This window comes from Solanum verrucosum, unplaced genomic scaffold, assembly GCF_900185275.1.
Source record: "Solanum verrucosum unplaced genomic scaffold, falcon-dt-bn FXZP01000064.1, whole genome shotgun sequence".
NCBI classification, from domain to species: domain Eukaryota; kingdom Viridiplantae; phylum Streptophyta; class Magnoliopsida; order Solanales; family Solanaceae; genus Solanum; species Solanum verrucosum.
The window spans coordinates 176,902-199,282 of NW_026020144.1; the positions used below are offsets into that span (position 1 = coordinate 176,902).

General features: G+C 34.0%; 6 protein-coding genes across 6 annotated transcripts in view; 5 read left to right on the top strand and 1 right to left on the bottom strand.

The window, feature by feature from the left end:
• The window catches only part of LOC125827869 (bZIP transcription factor 60), a 51,656-nt gene that overhangs the window by 14,208 nt on the left and 15,067 nt on the right, over positions 1-22,381 (top strand). The window lies entirely within an intron of this gene.
• Positions 210-1,147, top strand: LOC125827880 (UDP-glycosyltransferase 74F2-like). Its single transcript, XM_049507221.1, has 3 exons — positions 210-860; positions 903-964; positions 1,075-1,147. The coding sequence occupies exons 1-3, from the start codon at positions 210-212 to the stop codon at positions 1,145-1,147; spliced, it is 786 nt and encodes a 261-aa protein (XP_049363178.1).
• Positions 1,239-2,111, top strand: LOC125827871 (mogroside IE synthase-like). Its single transcript, XM_049507215.1, has one exon. The coding sequence runs from the start codon at positions 1,297-1,299 to the stop codon at positions 2,038-2,040; it is 744 nt and encodes a 247-aa protein (XP_049363172.1). The 5' UTR covers positions 1,239-1,296; the 3' UTR covers positions 2,041-2,111.
• Positions 2,799-6,761, top strand: LOC125827862 (protein FAR1-RELATED SEQUENCE 5-like). Its single transcript, XM_049507207.1, has 2 exons — positions 2,799-5,010; positions 6,485-6,761. Exons 1-2 carry the CDS (start codon positions 2,923-2,925, stop codon positions 6,647-6,649), a joined length of 2,253 nt encoding a protein of 750 aa, XP_049363164.1. The 5' UTR covers positions 2,799-2,922; the 3' UTR covers positions 6,650-6,761.
• On the top strand, positions 7,646-9,652 carry LOC125827867 (cell division control protein 2 homolog D). Its single transcript, XM_049507212.1, has 8 exons — positions 7,646-7,930; positions 8,137-8,278; positions 8,374-8,435; positions 8,530-8,641; positions 8,731-8,824; positions 8,943-9,012; positions 9,097-9,235; positions 9,331-9,652. The coding sequence occupies exons 1-8, from the start codon at positions 7,695-7,697 to the stop codon at positions 9,421-9,423; spliced, it is 948 nt and encodes a 315-aa protein (XP_049363169.1). The 5' UTR covers positions 7,646-7,694; the 3' UTR covers positions 9,424-9,652.
• LOC125827866 (protein PIN-LIKES 3-like) lies at positions 9,927-15,075 on the bottom strand. Its single transcript, XM_049507211.1, has 9 exons — positions 14,941-15,075; positions 14,506-14,585; positions 14,309-14,433; positions 12,687-12,808; positions 12,304-12,507; positions 11,599-11,691; positions 10,879-10,979; positions 10,375-10,613; positions 9,927-10,161 (listed from the first exon to the last, which is right to left on the bottom strand). The coding sequence occupies exons 1-9, from the start codon at positions 15,073-15,075 to the stop codon at positions 10,037-10,039; spliced, it is 1,224 nt and encodes a 407-aa protein (XP_049363168.1). The 3' UTR covers positions 9,927-10,036.

Below are 22,381 nucleotides of genomic sequence, written 5' to 3' on the forward strand. Positions count from 1 at the left end.
TTATTTCTAGTGTATGGATATTGCATAGAAGGTCGTACTCGATGTTATCAATGTGAACACACATAATTTTGTTTGCTGGCTATGTTGATGTCATAGCAAAGATCATAACAGATGAAAAAGTCGTGACTTTTGGCCTCTTCTTTCCTTTCTGGTAGTAGTTATAGTCCTAACATAGATTTTCTTGCAAATTGGTTTGCAGTTGATAGACAATGGAGCAAGGAAGAGTTGAGAAAGCACATCATATTGTGGTGCTAGCAGATCAGGGACAGGGCCATATTAATCCGATGCTCCAATTCTCAAAACGCCTGGCTTCCAAAGGAATCAAAATCACTGTAGCCACCACACTCTCCAATGCAAAGTCCATGAAAACTACTTTATCTTACTCCATGATCACTTTTGAATCCATTTACGATGATTGCTCCCAAGGCGGGGTGGTAGGTCCTGGAGGTTTCAAAGGATTTCTAGACAGATTCCAGGCCAGTGGCTCAACAAACCTCACCAGATTCATCTTGGATCATGAACACCCTGTTAAGTGCCTTGTTTATGATGCTAACATTCCCTGGGCTTCCAAAATTACAACCCAATTGGGCATAGCCGGCGCAGCCTTTTTCACTCAATCATGTGCTACTGCTGCTACCTACTATCCTATGTACTGTGAGGTTTATGAAAAGACTCCTCTTTCCATGCCTAGTTTTCCGGTAATCACAGGATTGCCAAAGCTCAGGTTTCCGAATCTGCCATCTCTTGGTTGTAGCACTGGTCGGTATCCCCCAATAATCATTCACATACTTGGCCAGTTTGACAACTTTGGAAAGGCAGACTGGGTCCTCTTTAACTCATTCGATAAGTTGGAAGAAGAGGTAGGTACACCATATCTCATGTGCTCTTTCAATCTTTTCTAGCTAGTCTTGATTATGTATGCACGCCAGACTTGGGGACAAGAAGTTAATAATACTTCAGGCTGGTAATGTATTGTTTTCTTGTCGAAGAACTGTAACTTTAAAGAACCTATAACTCACATTTGATTTGTTGTTCTCAAGCTTTAAAAGCTTATAACTTGCTGGAATTTTTCAGCGCCAAGTATAACTTGTTGGGACAGGTGGGGAAGAGGGACAAAGTGAAGACGGGGATTACTCAAACGAGTTGAATAAGCAAGCCAATAAGATCAAATTGCTCTTGTTGAACCAGCTACTAATCACCAAGTCCTTTGTTTAGCCATGCTATTTAGTTGATTTTAAGGAAGATGAATTGTTTGACTCACTCAGCTAATTAATCTGAATTTAGGTTGTCGAATGGATGAAGAAAGTTTGGAATGTAGTAACGATAGGTCCAACATTGCCATCATTTTATCTTGACAAACGAGTTGAAAATGATAACGAGTATGGCTTCAATATTCATAAGCCAAATTCTAGCAATTGCATGGAGTGGCTTGACAGTAAGAAAACTGGATCAGTCGTCTACGTCTCTTTTGGAAGTGCAGCAAATTTGTGTGCCGAACAAGTAACAGAACTAGCTGATGCTCTCAGGCAAAGCAACATTATGTTCTTATGGGTGGTGAAACCTGATGAACAGAGTAAGCTTCCCATCGATTTCAGCAAAGAGACATCAGGTAAGGGATTGGTTGTGACATGGTGCTCACAATTAGAGGTGCTAGCACATCATGCAATCGGATGCTTCATATCACATTGTGGATGGAACTCAACCTTAGAAGCAATAAGCTTCGGTGTGCCTATAGTTGCAATGCCTCAAATATTAGACCAAATAATCAACGCGCATTTTCTAGAGAAAGTTTGGAGTGTGGGGTTGATAGCTAAAGCAAATGAGGATGAGAAAGGTGTCACTGCAAGTGAAGAGATATACAGGTGCATCAGGGAAGTTTTAGAAGGAGAGAGAGGACAAGAAATTAGAAAGAATATTACTAGCTTGAAAGAATTGGCTAAGGAGGCAATTGACATAAGTGGAAGTTCAGACAAGCATATTGATGAGTTCATTTCACAGCTTGATCCTGTCTACTTGAGACACAGATCAAACTACAACTGAAATTGTACAATTTATCTGACTTGTCTTGTGAAGTATATTCTATGTTTGATTAAATGCTCCTGGTGTTGCTTCACATTATATCGCACACATAAATTCGTACATTACTTGTGTATTTATATACTCGAGGAAAACGAAATGGAGCAATCAAACATTGTACTTATTAAACTACTACAATATTGATTTCTATGCAAACATTAAGTAGGTTTTTGAAGTTTGAACATATGCAATCAAACCTTCTTGTTTGTCTCGATATTTTTTGGCTGCTGTAACAAAACGTTGTTATAGAGAAGGCTAGTAACTCAAACGAGTTCCTCAATGGTTGTACAGACTCCCTTATAGTTATACCCTCTTCCTTTTGTATCTACTCCCTAGTGACTTAGTAACTATTGTAACCATGCACAATGCTCCAAGTTTAATCTCTGTTTTACCCGGAAAAAAGAAGTTTAAAATAAACAAGGAAAATAATTTTATAAAAAAACTGGTGTATCAGAGAATAATATGGTATTTGATGATTAATAATTGTTTCATTCCATACGAGAAAAAAAATCCTAATTTGCTACAGTCGCATATTCTCTATTTTCTGTACAAAATAAAAAAAATTTATGTTAAATGTAAATATAATTTAGTAAAGAGTGAAAAATGTCCAAAAATTTCTGATCCCTAAACAGTAATAAAGCTCAAAATTTTGAGGAAAAAAGAAGGTCGCCATGTTTGCTGAGATTACTGAGCTTGGAGGAGGTTGCCATGCCCAAGCAAATTCCCGCGCTGTACAATTGGTCTCTCTCTTCCTGCGGGTTAGTCAATAATTTATTTTCTCTACTAACCAAATTCCTCTCTAACAAAACTTTTCGATAGTACGTTTCTGTTTCTTTTCTGCGCATTATGGAATCTGAACCCTTAAATTTGGAAAACGATGCAATGGAGTTCGATATGGGTTCTGCCGAAGAAGATAACCTCAATGCTTCTGGTGAGGATTTAGGACTACAGTGTTCTTCTTCCGACTTAGAACCCTACGAGGGCATGGAATTCGAATCTGAGCAGGCTGCTAGGATTTTCTACAACTCCTATGCCCGCAGAGTTGGGTTTGGCACTCGGGTCAGCGCTTATCGACGTTCACGTCGTGATAACTCTATTAGTACCCGCCAATTGGTATGTTCCAAAGAGGGTTTTAACCCTAGGCCTGATAATGGTGCTCAACACAAACCCAAGCGACAGCGGATTGTCTCTAGGGTCGGCTGTAAGGCTCACTTGACTGTAAAGAAACAGACTTCTGGTAAGTGGGCTATTACTAAATTCATCAAGGACCATAATCATGAGCTTGTACCCCCTGATCAAGTCCACTTGATTCGATCACATAGGCATGTTTCTGGTCCTGCCCGCAGCTTGATTGATACGCTCCAAGCTGCTGGTTTGGGCGCTACTGGTGTTATGTCTGTCCTAATAAAGCAATCTGGTGGGGTTAATAACGTTGGTTTCACAAAAGTTGATTGCCAGAATTATATGAACCAAAGCAGGCAAAGGACTCTAGGGAGTGGTGCTCACTATATTTTTGAGTATTTGAAGCAGAAGCAGGCTGAGGATCCTGATTTCTTTTATGCTGTTCAAGATGGTTCATCGGGAAACATCTTTTGGGCCGACTCAACCTCTAGAAAGAACTACTCTTATTTTGGAGATACAGTTACATTTGATACCACCTATAGGACTCACCGATACCGGGTGCCCTTTGCACCATTTATAGGAGTAAACCATCATTGTCAACCTGTTTTATTTGGCTGTGCCCTGCTTCTCAATGAATCAGAGTCATCATTCATTTGGCTATTCGAAAATTGGCTTGCTGCAATGTCTGGTTGCCATCCTATTTCTATAACTTCAGATCATGATAGGATCATCAGGTCAGCCATATTAGACGTATTTCCAGGCACTCGTCACCGCTTCTGCAAATCCAATATTTTTAGAGAAGCACAGGAGAGGCTCTCACACTCACTCCAGTCATTCCCCACTTTTGAAGCAGAATTCCATAAATGTGTCAACTTGACTGAGACAATTGCGGAGTTTGAATTATGTTGGGGATCCCTACTTGGAAGATACAATCTGATAGATGATGAATGGCTTCAGTCAATGTACGATGCTCGACAACACTGGGTTCCAGTTTACCTTCGAGATACATTCTTTGGAGATACATCTATTGCTAAAACTAGTGATAGTACAAACTCATTCTTCGATGGATATATAGATGCATCGACTAACATTCACATCCTAATGAGTCAGTATGAAAAAGCTACTGCAAGCAGGCATGAGAAGGAGGTGAAGGCGGAGTATGATACCATAAATATTGCTCCTATTTTGAAGACCCCATCTCCCATGGAAAAACAAGCAGCTAACATTTATACTAGGGAAATATTTTTGATGTTCCAACAAGAACTAATGGAAACTTTGGCTTATCCTGCAACTGTAATTAATGATGCAGGATCAGATGTAATATATCAAGTGGTAAAATTTGGAGAGGACCATAAAGTACATTATGTCCAATATAATGTCGTTGAGAAGAAAGCTAGCTGTAGTTGCCAATTGTTTGACTTTTCAGGTATTCTTTGTAGGCACATTTTAGCTGTTTTTAGAGTGAAAAATGTTCTGAGGCTTCTATCACATAATGTACTAAAACGTTGGACAAGAAAAGCCAAGAGTGATGTTGTATTGGATGAAGACAAACTTGGATTGCCAAGTAGCCATAACGACTCCTTCACTGATCGCTTTGAAAAGTTAAGCCTAGAAACAACTAACTACGTCAAAGAAGGAGTGGATTCGAAAAGTGTGTACCTAGTTGCTATGGATGCTTTATGTGAAGCTTCCAAGAAGGTTGCTGCTGCTATGTGCGGTACTCCAGCACAGCCACTGAGTCAAGACATGAACAAAGAAAAGGAATTCAACTTGAATGGAAATCAAACTGATTGTGATGATCCCAGCTTGCTGGTAATTTTTTTTTCTTTGAACTCTTTCGTCTCCACCTAGAAATTAGGGGGAGGTTCTTTCTGCTGGTGTTATATCATGCATTTTGTTTTACCACAAGTTTGTATTAATTTTTTGTCTTCCTTCTTGGTGATTAAGCATTGGTATGGAAGTGGAAGTAAATCAGAGAGATCGTCTATCCCTAAATCTTTTACCTATATTGTATGTTGTGGCTTTGTAGTGTTGCTAAATTGTACATTGTAACTTCTAAACATTAGTTACTGCATCAAGAATTTATGGCATTCACTGCACCCAAAGGCATGACCTAGTGGTCAATGAAAATGGAACTAAAATCATAGGAGAATAAGGTATGAATCCCCCAAGAGTAAAAAATGTTGGCTACTTGCGGAAGGAATTACCCTGTACTTGTACTAGTGGAAAGGTTCTGGTACCGCATGAAATAGTCAAGACGCTCTCAAATTGGTCCGTCACCATCGCTATACAAAAAAGAAAAGAAACAGGAACAGCGGCAGCGGCATTCACAAGATTTATTGCAAAGAGGAGGAGAGGAGAGGGGGGTGGGGGGAACACAGGGGGCCTAAATCTGTCTGTATTGAGAATTTAAAGAGGTCAAAATGCTCGATGTTTGTCGGACTCCTCAAAAATGACATCAGGTGCATGTCAGACCCTTCAAAAGTAGTGCAGTTTTGGAGGATTCAACACGGGTGTGGCAACATTTTTGGAGAGTCCGAGCAACTTAGAAAATACTCATTAGGAAAACAGAAGTGTTGGCTCTACATTTTTTCCTTTTTATTAGTATAGCCAACTTTTGCTATTGCTAAACTTAACCATTCAGCGCTCAAATCATTGCTCCCCTTAAGGTTCTGATCATAAGTCATCTGCTTGCGCTTTAGTCTCTGATTTTTCATTGTTTGTGTTATTTATCTGTTTTTCTTTTTTTTAAATATAACAAATTCAACAGTTGCAGTTTGCAACTAAGAGATGTTGAATCTGTGATAGCTGCTGAATAAGGGACTCTAAGTGAATTGTTTCTTTCTCGTCTCCAGAAGCCCATACCAAATGATTAATGAATTTTGCTTCTTGCATCTTGACACCTTGTAGATATTCACTGGTCACATCTTCACATGCGTTACTTTTATTTGGTGTCAGTAGACCTTGAGAGTATTATGAAATTTATATTTCTTAGATTGTGAATTAGTCTAATGAATTAGCATTGTCAGTGTTTGAAGGTCAGATGAAGTTCCGTTGCTACCTATGAGTTAAAATTGTGAATTAGTCTAATGAATTAAAATTCCTATGATTTTATGAGTTGAATAAGAAACATTGACCTTCGCATTAGCAATTCTGACTTGTGGTTTTATAAAGTAAATCCTGACAACTAGATTTCCCTAATAGTTTTCTGATGCTCTTTGTACCATTCATGCATTACTAATTTGAGTGTGCAACTGACACTATGCATTTCTTTTACCTTTTGTAGAGTCAAGATGAGAAAATTAAGGAATTAACGACTGCTATGGTATATGCAACTGAGACCTGTGAAGCTTATCGAGCAAAATTGTTGAGTATCTTGAGAGAAATGGAGGAGCAGAGGCTGAGAATATCTTTGAAGGTGCAGAGTATGAGGCTTAATCGAATAACTTGAGCTATAGAAGGCACTTCAAATTCTTTGTATATATACATAACCAGTGGAGAAACTTGTGACTCCCAAAGTATCTCGAGCACTTTTTGCCTCTCGGGATTGCATGTGTTATCGTCTTGCTTGTAATATAAGAGTTTCCATCTATAGGGTTGAATTAGATCTGACCCGAGAGCTGTATTTAGGTAAAGGAGGTAACTAGGTGTTGTACGTGTATGAACTGATTTTGCATCTGCTAAGCGGCCTTTTAGGTATTGATTTATGTCGAGGAGTACTTGTATAGGCAGCAACCTGTATTTTGTAAATCCTTGTGCAAGGAATGACAAAAAAGAAGGGTTCTTTGAAACATGAAATAATTGCATTCTCTTGTCCACTGTCTCTGCTAGTACAAATACGGGTTGCTCTTCATTATTAATACACACTTGTATTTTAATTATGTTCAATTAATCGATCATCTAATCATCATATATATGAACGTCACTTAATCTTTACATAACTCAAACCTTCAATCCATAACCACTTGTGTTTCAGCATCCTTCTTTATAGAAAACCTACTTCCCAATGTATTCATTCACTCACCATAAAATTATAATTTTCTTCAAACCGAAAGACTCTTTCAAGATAAGGTTAAAAATTATGAAGTGGGTTCTTAAATCGAATTGAAAAGTACCTCCTTAATTTTGTAGTTTGATAGCTGGTGTACACATGCCGAGGACTAAACTGATTATTTTTTAAAATAATTGGAAACTATTTTCATCATATTTATTCATGAAGGACCAAATGAAATCAAACTCCATACAATTAAGGACCATGTTGATAATTTTCTAACGTGGTAAAGAAAGGAAAAAAGAAACTACGTATAGGGAATTCGAAAAGTAGAGGGGTAGTTATGGAATTAGGAAATCACAGTGAATCTCGTTTGAAATTCAAAAATGGTGCCGTTGTGCAAGATGTAGGCGGTTCAGTATATAAAACGGGTCACTGAGACGCTCCATTAGAGAAATCCCCAGAAGCATACACACACACACACAAACACAGCGAGAGAGAAGAAATGGAGGCTGCTAAAAATGTTGGTAAGAGTGTATCGGCGATGGAGGCATTCGAGAAGCTGGAGAAAGTTGGGGAGGGTACCTATGGAAAGGTGTACAGAGCGAGAGATAGGGTTACTGGCAAGATTGTTGCGCTGAAGAAGACGAGGCTTCATGAGGACGAAGAAGGTGTTCCTCCAACTACTCTCCGTGAGATCTCACTCCTCAGAATGCTCTCAAGGGATCCCCACATTGTTAGGTATCCTCCTTACTCAATTTCTCGCATTTCTAGGGTTTTTTTTTTTTTTTTTTTTTACACTTTCAATTGAGATTTCATTTCTATCTGATTGGGGCGGGTTATATCTATTTCATTTAGTTTTGTATATTTCACTCTTTAGGTTTGTCATTTGTTATTGATAACTGTATCTTGCGTTTTTATATGATGTCCTATAATTGTACAATCAGGCTGATGGATGTTAAACAAGGGCAGAACAAAGAAGGAAAGACTGTTCTTTACTTGGTCTTTGAGTACATGGATACTGATGTCAAGAAATTTATTCGTACTTTCCGTGCAAAAGGAGAAACTATGCCCCTTAAAATTGTCAAGGTTTGTAGTCTAAATGATCGGAGTTGTATGCTACTTTCTCACACATTTGTTACTCTGCAGTTTAATGTTTAATAAATTTGTGCTCTTTGAAACAGAGCTTGATGTACCAGCTCTGCAAAGGGGTTGCTTTCTGCCATGGTCATGGTGTGTTGCACAGGTAAAACCACACTTGTGCCTTTTGGTTATACACAAACTCATAAAGATGTGCTTTTCATGGTTCGTTTTGTCACTTTTTCAATTTGTTGCTGCAGGGATCTGAAACCACACAATCTTCTGATGGACCGTAAGACGAATGTGCTCAAATTAGCAGATTTTGGACTTGGCAGAGCTTATACTCTACCCATTAAGAAGTACACGCATGAGGTAATTTTACTGTTCTGCTGCAGCAGCTATCCTGATTTATCTCTGCTCTTTAGATCCCCCTGTGTGAAAATATTCCCTTTTTACTTCAGATATTAACCCTGTGGTATAGAGCCCCTGAGGTTCTTCTTGGAGCTACTCATTACTCCACAGCAGTTGACATGTGGTCTGTTGGTTGTATATTTGGTAAAACTCTTATTCATCCTTCCTCTTCCGAATGATCTTTTCCTCCTTATAGGTTGTGTAATATACTAAGCATGGTGTTATAATTGTTCTTTCTTTTGTGGTTTGTTTTCAACCTCAGCTGAACTAGTGACAAACCAGGCCCTCTTCCCAGGAGACTCTGAGCTGCAACAACTGCTTCACATTTTCAGGTTTAGAGCTAAAAATCACCAGCTTTGAGCTTTGTTCCTCCTTACCTTTTCCACTATTCTAATCTTAACAGAATTGCGGTGCAGATTGCTAGGTACTCCTAACGAAGAACTCTGGCCTGGGGTGAGCAAGTTAGTTAACTGGCATGAATACCCCCAATGGAAACCACAGCCACTCTCAACTGTTGTCCCTGGTCTTGATGAAGATGGGATTCACCTTCTCAGTGTAGGTTTTTCTTTTTTTCTTTTACGATTGTCTGACTTTATTAGCCTGTTCCGAATGAGTGGATGATTTATGGTGTGAACAATTTGTGTTTGCAGGAGATGTTGCATTATGAGCCGTCTAGGAGGATTTCAGCTAAGAAAGCTATGGAACATCCCTATTTTCATGATCTCGACAAAACTCCTCTCTGAAAGTCAGCACAGGACCCATGTGTTGAAGTTCCAACTTGATCAACAAAACTCGTCTAACCTTGTCGCAAGCTTTTATTGCTTTTCTCAAGCATCTTTTATTAGTAGTATCAATTAGTATGATGATGCGTTTCATCTTTAAACATAGTCTTTTAATATCAACTGGACCAATGTAAGCACAACTATGTGCAATGATACATTTTGCCATCACATTACTTGGGTTGTTTAGCTGCAAATTGTCTTCAAAGTTTAATAATCGCTGTGCCTACTTTATTTTTCTTTGCTTATTATCTCTAAATGCCTTGAACAGCTGAGTACAACATGTCTTCTCCGCTTCACTACTCCAAGAATGCCTTGTTTTAGAGAAAGCAACTGTGTTTGTGTGGGTCATGTTATTAATAATTTCCTTGCGAAATGAGCATTGCTTGAAGAAACGACACTATCTTTATTTGCACTTAAATCCCCAACAAGCCTTGGAGCTTTTTTGCTGTTGATATCACTGGTTTATATTAATGATTACATCTAACAGGGTTAAACTTTTAGTTCCTGATTTTCGTTATCATAGTAGACTGGTGGACATGTCAACTTGTTTATGTCTGATATTAAAAAAATGAAGTTAAGATACAAGCCACATGAAGAATGTTGTCCACAGAGTAAGCGCTATTGAAGCCAATGCATAAGCCCAAAACATAATCACTGAACACTCACTCTCACCAGCTCCAAATAACTGTGTTATGGTGCCTGCCAAGTGAAACAAGAATTGTGTCATCTCATCTAAGACTTTGTATTGCAACAGACACATTTACATTAATGCCACAAGTGGTTACTGTCAAGAATTGTCTTGTCCATTTAATGCAGAGCAAACATAGGGATCTTTGGGGTTTTGAAATTGTGGTCCGGCCAAAAAAAAACACGAAAAGAACAGGACAGATGATAACTAGTTGAATGTCATACCAATGTTCATTGCTGGTGGAAGTGCAAATTGAAGTAAAAGCACAAATTGATATAATGGATCATGTTGCACCAAGCCCAAGCGAATAGCTCCTTTGATTACAACGATACCAATAAGAGGAAGGGCAATGTATCTGACAACAATAATGCCAAGAAGTAGGGATTTCTGAATCCCTGAACCGGTCAAACCCTTCAAAAGGTTACCTCCCATGATCAGCGTTAGAAGTGGAATGGCTCCATCCCTGCAATCATTTCAACAAGTCAAAGATGCTTTATGGATTACATTCAGTGACGCGACCAAGTAGCACAAGTTTTGATTTTGTGACATTATCTCCAGATTGATCTACAGCTAGAAAGCATATCATAAATGGCTACAAAATGGCATTCTAAAGCGATTGCATTTTATGCAGGCACTCTCAAGGTATAGCAGTTTTATTTTTTGATTGATTCTCAAAATATGAACCAATTGTTATAGTCTATTCACACACACTAGTAGTTGTGTCATACCCTAGTAAAATAGCTGAATTTTCGATTACACGTAAAGGAGCTACATCACCAATCATCAACTTCCTTATCTGAGGTACAAGTCCAACTATAAAACCTGCAATCTGTAAAAAAAATAAAAAAAAAAAAACTGACCACTTGTTAGTGCGCTAGTGCAACTTGTGAATTTATTCAGCATGTAGATACTGGAGACTGCTAATGTCTAGAGGATCTATAAAATGCTAAACATAGAATAGTCTTTTTTATCGCCAAAGAAGAATTCCTAACCTAAGTCATGTGTCTCATTGTTTTTGAAACCACATAATGACAGATGATGTCAATGAACTACTCCAATGGGTGTAAGTGTGCTCATGCAGCTACAGATGCCTATAATAATCAAGGATTTACAGAATTTAGTACACATTGAAAACCACCCTACAAATTACAAACAAGGAGCTTGTACATTGATGGTTGCCAAACGACAACCCTTCGTAAGAAGAATTCTTTAAGAACAGAAATAATAAGAAATTTTTCAGGGTGGATAGGTTTTTTAAAACATGTCTTGCTATTACTCCTTAAAAAATAGGTTTGAGGTTTTATGTAATTGATTAGTTGCAACTGCATGACCGAAAAACTTCAATGTGTCTTTCTTTTAGACACAGTATATTAGAAGCACTAAACTAGAATTAGGACAATTGTGCAATATAAACAAGTTCAGAAAAAGGAACAGCAATAGAACAATACCGCTCCAGTAGTAGAAGGGGCCAATAACCTCTTCAGGTTGATCTTCCTTGAAACATTTTCCATGAACTGCTTTAGTCTAGTACCAAGGTGGGCCTGTTACAAAAATACAAACAATCAATATCAAAAATTGATGCATAATTTTGTTTATTATGATACGTAAATAACTTATGGAAAAAAAAAACATGCTTAAACAGAGAGCATCTTCATATTTGTGCAGATCCAACATTGAGCAAATTAATTGATGTGAAAACATCAAATATAAAATAAGTGAAATCTGGTATGGATGTGTGAAAATGAAATCCTGTTCGAATCAGATTCTTAGAACCCTCAAACAATCAATAATGAGACCAGTGTGCATCATTTAAACTCAAAACTGTAGTGCACCATCTCAACTATCTACTATGGCGTAATATCAGCAGAATTGCTGAACATTAATGTTGCATAGCATTATGTGTCATAGCTCATGTGATGAATCCTTTACAACAACTTCTGGCTATAAGATTAACCCTACTTCACCATCTCCATTTAGTCATCTACCAGTTCTAGAGGGCCTCTCTTGATCATGTTATTCATATGCAAGTTTTCCTATCTAACATCTTTTTCCTAATTAGTTTTCTTTCTGTCTGTGGGGTAAGGAGTGGGAGAAGACTCTGGTTGTTGCATAGCCTGTAATATCCAAGATTGAGAGGTGGAACAATAATCAACCTGAGTTTTGTGATCAAATCTAGTGGAAGGAAGCCCAAGTTGTTCTGGTGGGGCCTTCGCCGGAAGTAGTGATTCTGTTGATATAGAGCCTTCTCTCGAAGATATACTGGCGGAGGAATCATTGATCTCAACTTCCTTTGAGCTCCTACTTGATGATATTCTCACAATATTATAAACATAAGACCATAGATAAATTGCCCCTACCTGAAGTAGAACAGTCACCGGGAAAGCATCAGATTTCCTTAGCATCAAAAGTCGTGGATTTTGCCAGAAAGGTATTCATGTTTATACAAGTATACTATGGCCATAAAGTTAATGTTGGAGACCCTTCTAATAATGTAATAAAATCCTGAAACCAACTAAAGTAGTTAAGAGACACATACTGCCATCGAAAGTGAAGCATAGCTCATTCCATATGTATGACAAACACCAGGATCCCCAAAAGGGCTCCCTTTCTCTTTACAAACGGCTGGAATAATAATGAGAAGCATGTTGCCCAAGTTTCCTGTCCATGCAAAGTAAAATTGTAATTTTATATAACTTGAATACTACAGAAGCAACTCATCTCATTGTACAAGAGAGCTCTTTCGCATCCTTTTTTTTTTTTGATAACCGAGAAATCCGTCTGTGACCCTCCCTTTGGACCAATCACAGCCTTCTAAACTCGGTGGATAATGGGCCTGCCCCCCTACCCTTCTCCACTTAAATACCGGGCTTCGCTTTGCATGGTGTGGGGCTTGAACCTGCGACCGAAGCCACAAATCCTCCACCTTTTGCCACTTGAGCTAGGCCTTGGGGGCAAAAATTATCTTTCACATCCTTGTTCATCCTATTTCTTCATGAATTATTTGAAATAAGTTAGTTGATTTATTCCCATTTGTCTAATAATTGGTGGACAAAGTTAACGGTGGCATCCACCGCTGGTAGGCAGCAGCAGGTACGAGGTGAACTAGTCGAGGTGCGCGCAAACGGCACCTTTGTATAAAAAGAAAACAGTAGGCTTTTTTTTTTTTTTCCTTTGGCTAATTTTATTTCTTGGATACTGGAAATTTCTTATGCATGTCTTAAATAATCCATTAACAATATTTTCCGCACCTCCATGGCTATTAACTTTTTGATTGAATATTCATAATGTGATTTGACCAGAAGAAAGCAGACATGCACCAAGGGTCAACACAGTGACCAGGAACATTTTTCTAAATTCTTTCGTTCAATTTTTCTCATTTCCATGACCCAAAATGTACTTGTACCTAAAGAAACAAACTGCCTACATTAAAGATTACACAGTAACAAGGTATGCTACTGTCTCATTCCAAGGTAAAGTTATTTTGCCTATCACATTGGTTCTAAAAGTATGTGAAAAATAAACAATTTGCTTGGTTTTCCATCTCCAACACCTTTATGGTGAAACTTGAATGATCTCACAATTCCATTCTCTGTTTAATTAAAGCAAAATAGCATCATATCTGGAGAAAATACTCCAACCAACACGCATTTTAAACAGAATTCATACAAAATCTTGAGAGACTCATTCCGCACAGAATTGCAGAGCAGCAAAATAATTAGGCTAGTCATACTATGTTGTATATCTACTTTAACCTTGATAAGGAAATTGTTATCAATTGAGTTGATAAGGTGCAAAAAAGATTCTCATAACTCGGAATGGATTTGAAATCTCAAGATCATATTTTAGCAGAATAAGGAAGGTTAGCTAGTAAAACAGCCTGTATCTCTCAGTTGGTTCAACCTAATTAAATATACAGAGTCAACAGTAAGATTCTCTGATCACGACTATCTTTATTTTCCAATTAATTTTTGTCCAAAACTGGGGTATTACTAGTGTTTTCCACATAGTTGCTGAGTATATAAATTTTATTTCAGGACAGAACAACTTGTGCTAAGCTGGTCAGGTCCCTCATAAATGAAACCAAATGTGCTCATAGTTAGCATCAACTATATCATCAGAGTTACAGTTATCTTCATCAATGAGGTTTTACGTACATACCTGCAGCACAACAGCCAACAACCAGTCCACGTAGATGTTGGGGAGGCCTTGTAATTTGAAGGACTACCCAACCAAGAATTGAACCAACAATAAAAGTGAAGAGTATATTGAAAGGCATGAACCACCTACAATTGCAACCGAGTGAATAGGAGATACATGTAAGGTTTTAGTGAATAAAATGGATATGCGAAACTCACAATTTTTTCAGGCTTTCATATGTGATTGTTTTGGCTAAATTGCTGGAGACGAGGGCTGGATTCAATACAAAAAATACTATCTGTTCGCAGGAGAAGTATCAGCATTGAACAACAAATTAGGGCAACGTTACCTCTTTAGGAAAAGAGAAAAAGTAATAAAAGGCAAAGGTTTCACTTAAGTGTAATTCTAGATTCCCCCAAAATGTATTAAACTTGCCTTATGTTCAACAAATCATACTTACTGATCTATCTGTGTGATGTGGTACAGATTAACATGAAGACATCCAACAACAACACAAAATTATTAACCAACTAGAGTTTCAGAGAGTTATAATTTTGATAGCAGCAACAAATCTGGAATGATATGCATGGTGCAACCAGAGAACTGAAAAGGGAGTAAATTAAGTTTAAAAAAGAAATACTCCATATACTGACATTATTCAAATGTTTTCTTGCATCTTGTCCCAATAAGTCGATACGATCGAGAGCAAGTAGTAATCCAAGTGAGGTAATCAAAAGGACTTTGAGGACGGGCATTGATGCAGTGATGAAGAGATCCAACAGCCCCATCTTATCCTATGTGCAATCCCAATTCTACCACATGCGAATCTACATAAAACAGTAAAGTTGTTGTCTTTCCATAATTATTATTTATATAGACAGATAGATAATAAAATAATAATCAGCTAGTGGAAAGAAACGATTATGAAATACATAACCTTTGTCAAATTTCGTGAATCAAGGAGTAGTTTTGAGAGAACAAATAAATTAAATCAGAGGAGAAGAAGACGAAGGCAAGTGCAGGTAGGTTCGTACTAGAAAGAAAGAGAGATGCAGAAACGTACACATGCATTAAACGTACACACGTCTTGTCTAAAGAACTGACGACGACTTTGAGATTTGGGAATGAATACATGACAAGTGAAATTAGAACAGTGACAGGCGTTAGAATATGAAACAGACAAACCTTTTAAATAGTCGTGCTCTCTTTTGCTTCTACCAACCCTCCGCCCCCCCCCCCACACGACTTTTTGCTGCCGCCTCACCTTAGAATTTAATATCACGAAATTTATAAAATAATATTTAAAATTTATCAATCATTAAAACTAAAATACTATATTATCTTACATACAAGATTATATAGTAATGAACATTAATAATGTAAAGAAAACTGATAATATAACATGTTATCATTTATCCTTCAATCAATCTCTTTAATTTGATTTTATAATTTATTTTTTTACTTCCTGGAAGTGTTACTATTTGATATTTTTGGGAAATCAAATGAACATCAATTTGAGATATACAAATATTCTAAATCTAACATGTAGAAAAGTTCAGCCCTACTTTTTGCTTTACATATATCATTTTAAAGTTCTTCATTTAAATGTATCATAAGTAATTATTAAAATGGAAAATTAAAGGGAGAATGTATCATATTGGACAACAATTCAACTTATTATATATACTTGAAAGGGAAAAATATTAGACAAAACTATTTAGTTTGTTTGGGTGTTTTTTTTTTAAATCAGCATACTAGAGTAATGGAGTTCAATTTGAAACTATATTTTTATTTCAATCGCAGTGTCGAGAAACACATATATTACTTCAAGAAAAGTATTTACAATTTGCAGTAAACTTGAGAATATGTTCATACTTCATATTGAATATGAACAATTAATTTATTGTGTAGTTATTTATGTCTCTCGGTTAAAAGAGGCTCCAATCTAGTCATATTTCTCTATAGGTCATCCGACACATCCTTAAACCCAAGTCAAAAGTTTATTATTTTTTATCTTTTTTTCCTGGTTCACTTTGAATATCAAGGTGCGATAATGTTTTTATGGTTTTTATGTCTTACAATGGCATACCAAAGGAAATTATTCCCCTCTAGTACCCAAGGTTTAAAGGAATAGATCCTCTCAGGACATAACGATTCTATTCACAGTATATTGATACAAAAATAATTGTGTCAGTGAGTCACTCAACAGGAGCAAAGTACATGAATATTTAATTGTGCAGAAGAAGAAGAAGAAGAAAAAGTTCAAAATTTGAGGAAATCCCTCTATTTATAGACAATAAAGTATAGTGCGAACAAATATTTATTGTGCCTTATCGAAAATGTCACATCTTTTTAGAAAAGTTACAACCCTTCAGAAAGGTCATAACCTTGCATAAAAGTCACAACTTTTCATAAAAGTCGCAACTCTTCTTAAAAGTCACAACTTTTCATAAAAGTTACAACTTTTCCTGAAAGTCACAACTTTTCATGAAACGGGAAGACTAGTTTGGGAAATAAATAAATTAAAAGGGAATCCTGATTTGTGGTGGCGCCACGTAGATGGGCCTAGGTTCTCTTATATATATATATTACTATATATAATAAGTGGGAATAACTACTATTTCGCACATGACAAGTGTTGAATGATATGTGCTTCATAGTGTTGTACATTTTCTTTTATGGTTGTACCTTTAAAATTTATATTATTTGACAATTTAACACCATTAATTACCTACTACTTTATTAGCCAAAAAGTTTGACCTCATTTGGGCCCATTTATTATTTATATGTTTTCAATTTTCAATATATGTCGTCTATCTAATTCTTTTTTTCAACATTTTATTTTAAACTTCTTGAAATTTAATTATCTATTTATTACTCTCTCTATGCACTTTTAATTGTTATGATTTCCTTTTTAGAGTCAAACTATAAGAATTTTAACTAATATTTTACAATGTGTTTTTTCATCATATTTATAGTACTTTTTGTATAGATTTTGCATATTTTAAAAAAAATATATCGAATTAATACAATCTGATTTAACTTTAAAAATTAGTCAAATGGACTTTCAAAAAGTGCAACATGACAAATACAAGTGGACGGAGACAGTATATTTTAGCTACAAAATATATTAGAGGTACGACTTTTTTTAAAAATTAATTTTTTATTGCGTTGACTCTTGAAATCTTATCATTGTCATATGAATTTGAACAAATTATATATTATTAAAAGTTACATAAAAGATGTTATAAATCACAATAATTAGCAATTAAAAATATTTTTAAATCACATAAGAAATTTAGTTGACTAATTGGAATAGAATAAGTAACATGTACTATTTGAAAATAACGTCAAAATTTCTACAATTCACAATAAATTAACAACTGAAAATATTTATGATTATTCACGTGAATTGAAACATGAGTAACCTATATTATTCAAAACTAACGCAAAAATACTATAAATCACAACAATTTAATAACTTAAAATATATTTTTAAGAAAACATATAAAAAATCGACTGATCTTCAAATTTCATTTATATCACATAAATTAAAACAAAAAAAATAAAATTATTGGGCCCGTGCTGGCACGGGCACCAAATATCTATATATATGTGTCACAAATGGAAAAGTCTCAATCAAGGAAGCAACATATATCATTTACAAATGACTTAAAAAGCATTAAAAATTACAATAATTACAAATTAAAAATATTTAAAAGCTATATAATAAAATACGTTGACTCTCATAATTCTATTAGGCTCACATATATTGGGACAAAAAAAATAACACATATCATTTTAAAATTACCAAAAAAGTATTATAAATAATAATAATTAACAACTTAAAATATTTGAAAGACATTTTAAAAGGGTTAATTTTGTAATTTTATTCATATCACATAAATTAGGACAAAGTGACCAGTAATGTACGTTATTTGAAAGTTACATAAAATATTATAAATCACAATAATTAATAACTTAAAACATTTTTAAAAAAAATATGAAAATTTGGATGACTCTCCAAATTTCATTTGTGTCACATAAATTGAGACAACACAAATAACATATATTGGGTCCATTTTAATTTATTTGTCTTATTTTTTATTTTTTTTATATTTAAAAATTGCGTAAAAATACTATAAATCATGATAATTGACAATATAAAATATGTTTTGAAAAAAATACAAAAAATTTCACTGATTCTTAAAGTGAATCTATCGTAAAAATACTATAAATCATGATAATTGACAACATAAAATATTTCAAAAATATTATATGTGGGTAGTCTTATTATGCCTTAAATAGCGTCAAAGAAAGTACATATTTGTGATAAAAAAAACTTATTCCTCTATCCACGCAAACAATCGCTTCAAAAACTCGGTTATTAGCCCCAAAACATACCATTTATATTATGCACGGCCAACATTATCTAGTATATATATATATATGATAGGCTAGAAATTTTTAATTTTTAATTAATTTTATTATTTTTACTTTAAAATATGTGTTTATAAGCATTTTTTTATTTTATCCAAACATTTTAAAATTGTTTAAAAGTTATTTTAATTTAAAACACACATAAAAATAAGTCAATTTACACATGCTCTAAATAACTAAGCTTCCATAGGATCATTGTTTCAGATTGATATCTCATTTGGGATTATCATTTCAGATTCCAAATTCATTCACAATAGTTTGTCGCTAGGAGTGTTCATGGGTCGATTTTGATCGGTTATTGGTCAAAATCAAAATCAAATCAACTTAATCGGTTTTAAAATTATCAAAACCAAACCAAACCAAATATAATATACATTTATCGATTTGGTGGTTATCAGTTTCGGTTTGGTTTGGTTTGGTTCGGTTATTAACCATATACAAAAGTAAAAGAAACAATTCATTCAAAATGTGAAAAAAGTGACAACAATCCATTCAAAACGAAAAATAGTTAGAATGACTTAAATTACTGAACTTTCGATCACTAAATTTACTATCAATAAAACTTTAAAATTCACTATATTGGCCTAGAAGGAAGAGACAATAACATTTTCAGTCCCACAAATAATTGTCATAGACACTCATATATATGAAATCAATAAGATAAATGTTTTCATCTTGGGCATTTTTGCTTTCAATAAGTAAATTATAAAGAATTTTTAATGAAAATATATGTAAGATCTTTAAAGTTGTTTATAAAAACAATATATTAAGTATGTATATTAATAAAATATATGTATATAATTCATCGGTTCGGTTCGGTTATTTCTACGATTTTTTTGAATAAAATCATAACCAAATCAAATACTATCGGTTTTCAAAAATCTAAAACCAAACCCAAATAAAATCAGTTTTATTTTATCGATTTTGTTCGATTTTTCGATTTGAATTGGTTTTTATCCAAACCGTGAACACCCCTATTTGTCCCTATCATTTATAATAATTATATTAAACAATAATTATTATTGACTAATAGATCTTTATAAGTTATATTTAATTGAAAAAATTGCAATTATTGAGTATGAAGATATGCAATTCTTTTAATATGATGTCTTAAGATATTTCGATATTTTATAAATGAACTATAATTTATTCATTTGATAAAATTGTATAATAATTAAAGAAACTTTAATTGTTTTTACCATTTCTGAAGTTTTTATAATTTATGAAAAATAAATAACTTAAAAAATCAAATTATTTGTCCAAATACATGAAACTTCAATTTCAAATTAATTTAACTTTAAACTATATCCTAACGGAAATTTTGACTTCAACATTACAAGGTACTAAAAGAGTGTTATGATAACTAGAGCTGTCAATATGGGCTAACTCACCCTATTCGGGCTAACCTATATAGACTTTGAAATTTAATGGGTTAGGCTGGGCTAGCCCATTTTTGGTGTGGGCCAGAAAATGGTCGGCCTAGCCCACAAGTACGTGGGCTACGGACTTTGTCGGTCCAACTCTCTTTTCTCAAAAATATATTTTTTATAATTTTTTAAATTAAATTATAATTTAAAAATATTATCATAAATATTGACAAGACAATATTATATGGTGTTACTACTTGTTAATCAAATCCACAAATAAAATTATCTTTATAATATTTATTAAGTTTGATTTCAAGTAAAAACATAAATAGCTAAATATAAATATTAAGCTAGTTGTTTTCCAATAATCATAATAAAACACAAAAACCATGACAATATTCCATAGGCTATGGCCGATATAGTGATTCCCTAGAAGTTTTAGGGAATTTTAATTTTATGTAGTACATATTTTATAAACATAATTTGTATTTAAATTGTAATATTTTAAACTTTAAACAGATTTTAAGTTTAAACTCTTGTTATTTATAATACTCTATTTTTTTATTTTTTTTAATTAATTTTTATTTGATCCATGGGACGGCCCTATTCATATTTCATAAGCCCAAACAATTGACAGACTTATTCAGGCCGAACTAAAAAACTATTTTCTTAAATGAGCTTCAAAAATAATAGTTCAATCCTATTAAATTACGGATTAGACCAGGCCAATTCATGGGCCTAGCCCATATTGATGGTTCTAATGATAACGTACAAAAGGTATTTTATGATCATGATGAAAAAAAACAAGACATCCTGGTCTCACTGCCTGCCACCATCTTCTTCTTCTTTATTGGCCATGATAATTAATGAGAAAAATTAATGACCATCTTTTTTGGTTCAATTATTTTTTTAAAATCATTTATGTGTACATGCCTTTTGGAGATCCACGCTATTTTAAAAAAATATTTATGTGTCTAATTTATTTCGTTTTACTTTTCTCTTATGGTTAGTTCATTATTTATCGAAAAAGAAAAATTACACGTATAAATAAACATATACTAGTTATTTAGTTAATATATCTGTAGTTTGCCTTAATTATAATTTGCGGTCTATTTTTAATTATAATTACGCAACTCAGTTTTTAGTTTTGTATAATTCGCACGTTTGTATAATTTAGAATTTGTATAATATAATTTGTATAATTTTTGTATAATACAATTTGTATAACTGTTTACACTTCAGATGCTTGTAATTGTATAAATTCGTTATTTTGAGTTTATACAAAAATAGCTGAATTATACAAATGTACCCGTGAATTATATAAATGAGACAACTTAAACTATAGTTACAACCTGTAAATATGCAAACTATAGCTATAAAACATAATTAAATTTATTATAATGGATATTTGTAAAAGTTCTCCTATTGAAAATATTATTGATGGGATCTATATTGACCAAAAGAAATTTTGAATCATCCGTAATAACTAACTGGATCATACCTATAGCCTATACATTTTCCACAACATTTAGTATAGCATTTAGGAATTACAAAACGAAAATTCACAGTTTTTCTCTATTTTTTGTATGTATTATTTCATGAATTTATTAGAATATAATATACTAAGTGGTTTTTTTTAGAATAATTTGTAATGACCTGGTTAATGATATTCACATCCTCTATATCATTCACTCCAATTTTTCTAGCATCTAGGTCTTGGAAAACAAAAATTCAGGATTTTCTCAAATTTTTATGTGTGTATATCCATGAACTTTTGGAAAATATTATTGTCGACTCTTTTTGGTTCAATTTTTTTAGAACCATCGACCTATTGAACCATATTCGTATCCTCTAAAAGATCTAAGCCTTTTTTTTTTCTCAATATTTTAGGCCACTGAATAAGAATTCAAAATTTTATTAATTTTTTGTATGTTAGTTCCTTAATTTTTGAAAATATACTGGCCGATTTTATTTGACCCAATTTTTTTTAAAGATAATCCATAATAACCTAGTAAAGGGTGGTTGAGTATAAGGGTGTGCAAAAATCAAATCGAAAAATGCTATTGTGTCAACAAATTTTTAATGCTTTTATAATATTTTTTTATTGAATGATCGATTTGGTGTCGATTTTTAGTATTGGATTATTGGATAAATCGATAACTCATTAAGACAATAGAAATTTACTACTATACCCTTATAATATTAACTATTAATAATTTAACATAACTAGACATTATATTAGTACTCCACACGTCACAATACTTCTACTTCACATAAAAAAATTCAT

What these genes read in the sequence shown, in the direction of transcription:
- LOC125827880 (XM_049507221.1), top strand. Translation starts at nt 210, where the DNA reads ATGGAGCAAGGAAGAGTTGAGAAAGCACATCATATTGTGGTGCTAGCA. An exon ending in TCGATAAGTTGGAAGAAGAG is followed by an intron (nt 861 to 902) that starts GTAGGTACACCA and finishes AATCTTTTCTAG; the next exon opens with CTAGTCTTGATTATGTATGC. An exon ending in GTTAATAATACTTCAGGCTG is followed by an intron (nt 965 to 1,074) that starts GTAATGTATTGT and finishes GGAATTTTTCAG; the next exon opens with CGCCAAGTATAACTTGTTGG.
- LOC125827871 (XM_049507215.1), top strand. Translation starts at nt 1,297, where the DNA reads ATGAAGAAAGTTTGGAATGTAGTAACGATAGGTCCAACATTGCCATCA.
- LOC125827862 (XM_049507207.1), top strand. Translation starts at nt 2,923, where the DNA reads ATGGAATCTGAACCCTTAAATTTGGAAAACGATGCAATGGAGTTCGAT. An exon ending in GTGATGATCCCAGCTTGCTG is followed by an intron (nt 5,011 to 6,484) that starts GTAATTTTTTTT and finishes TACCTTTTGTAG; the next exon opens with AGTCAAGATGAGAAAATTAA.
- LOC125827867 (XM_049507212.1), top strand. Translation starts at nt 7,695, where the DNA reads ATGGAGGCTGCTAAAAATGTTGGTAAGAGTGTATCGGCGATGGAGGCA. An exon ending in AGGGATCCCCACATTGTTAG is followed by an intron (nt 7,931 to 8,136) that starts GTATCCTCCTTA and finishes TTGTACAATCAG; the next exon opens with GCTGATGGATGTTAAACAAG. An exon ending in CAACTGCTTCACATTTTCAG is followed by an intron (nt 9,013 to 9,096) that starts GTTTAGAGCTAA and finishes ATTGCGGTGCAG; the next exon opens with ATTGCTAGGTACTCCTAACG.
- LOC125827866 (XM_049507211.1), bottom strand. Translation starts at nt 15,075, where the DNA reads ATGGGGCTGTTGGATCTCTTCATCACTGCATCAATGCCCGTCCTCAAA. An exon ending in TATGAAAGCCTGAAAAAATT is followed by an intron (nt 14,434 to 14,505) that starts GTGAGTTTCGCA and finishes TTGCAATTGTAG; the next exon opens with GTGGTTCATGCCTTTCAATA. An exon ending in AATTCAGCTATTTTACTAGG is followed by an intron (nt 10,614 to 10,878) that starts GTATGACACAAC and finishes AAATGATTGCAG; the next exon opens with GGATGGAGCCATTCCACTTC.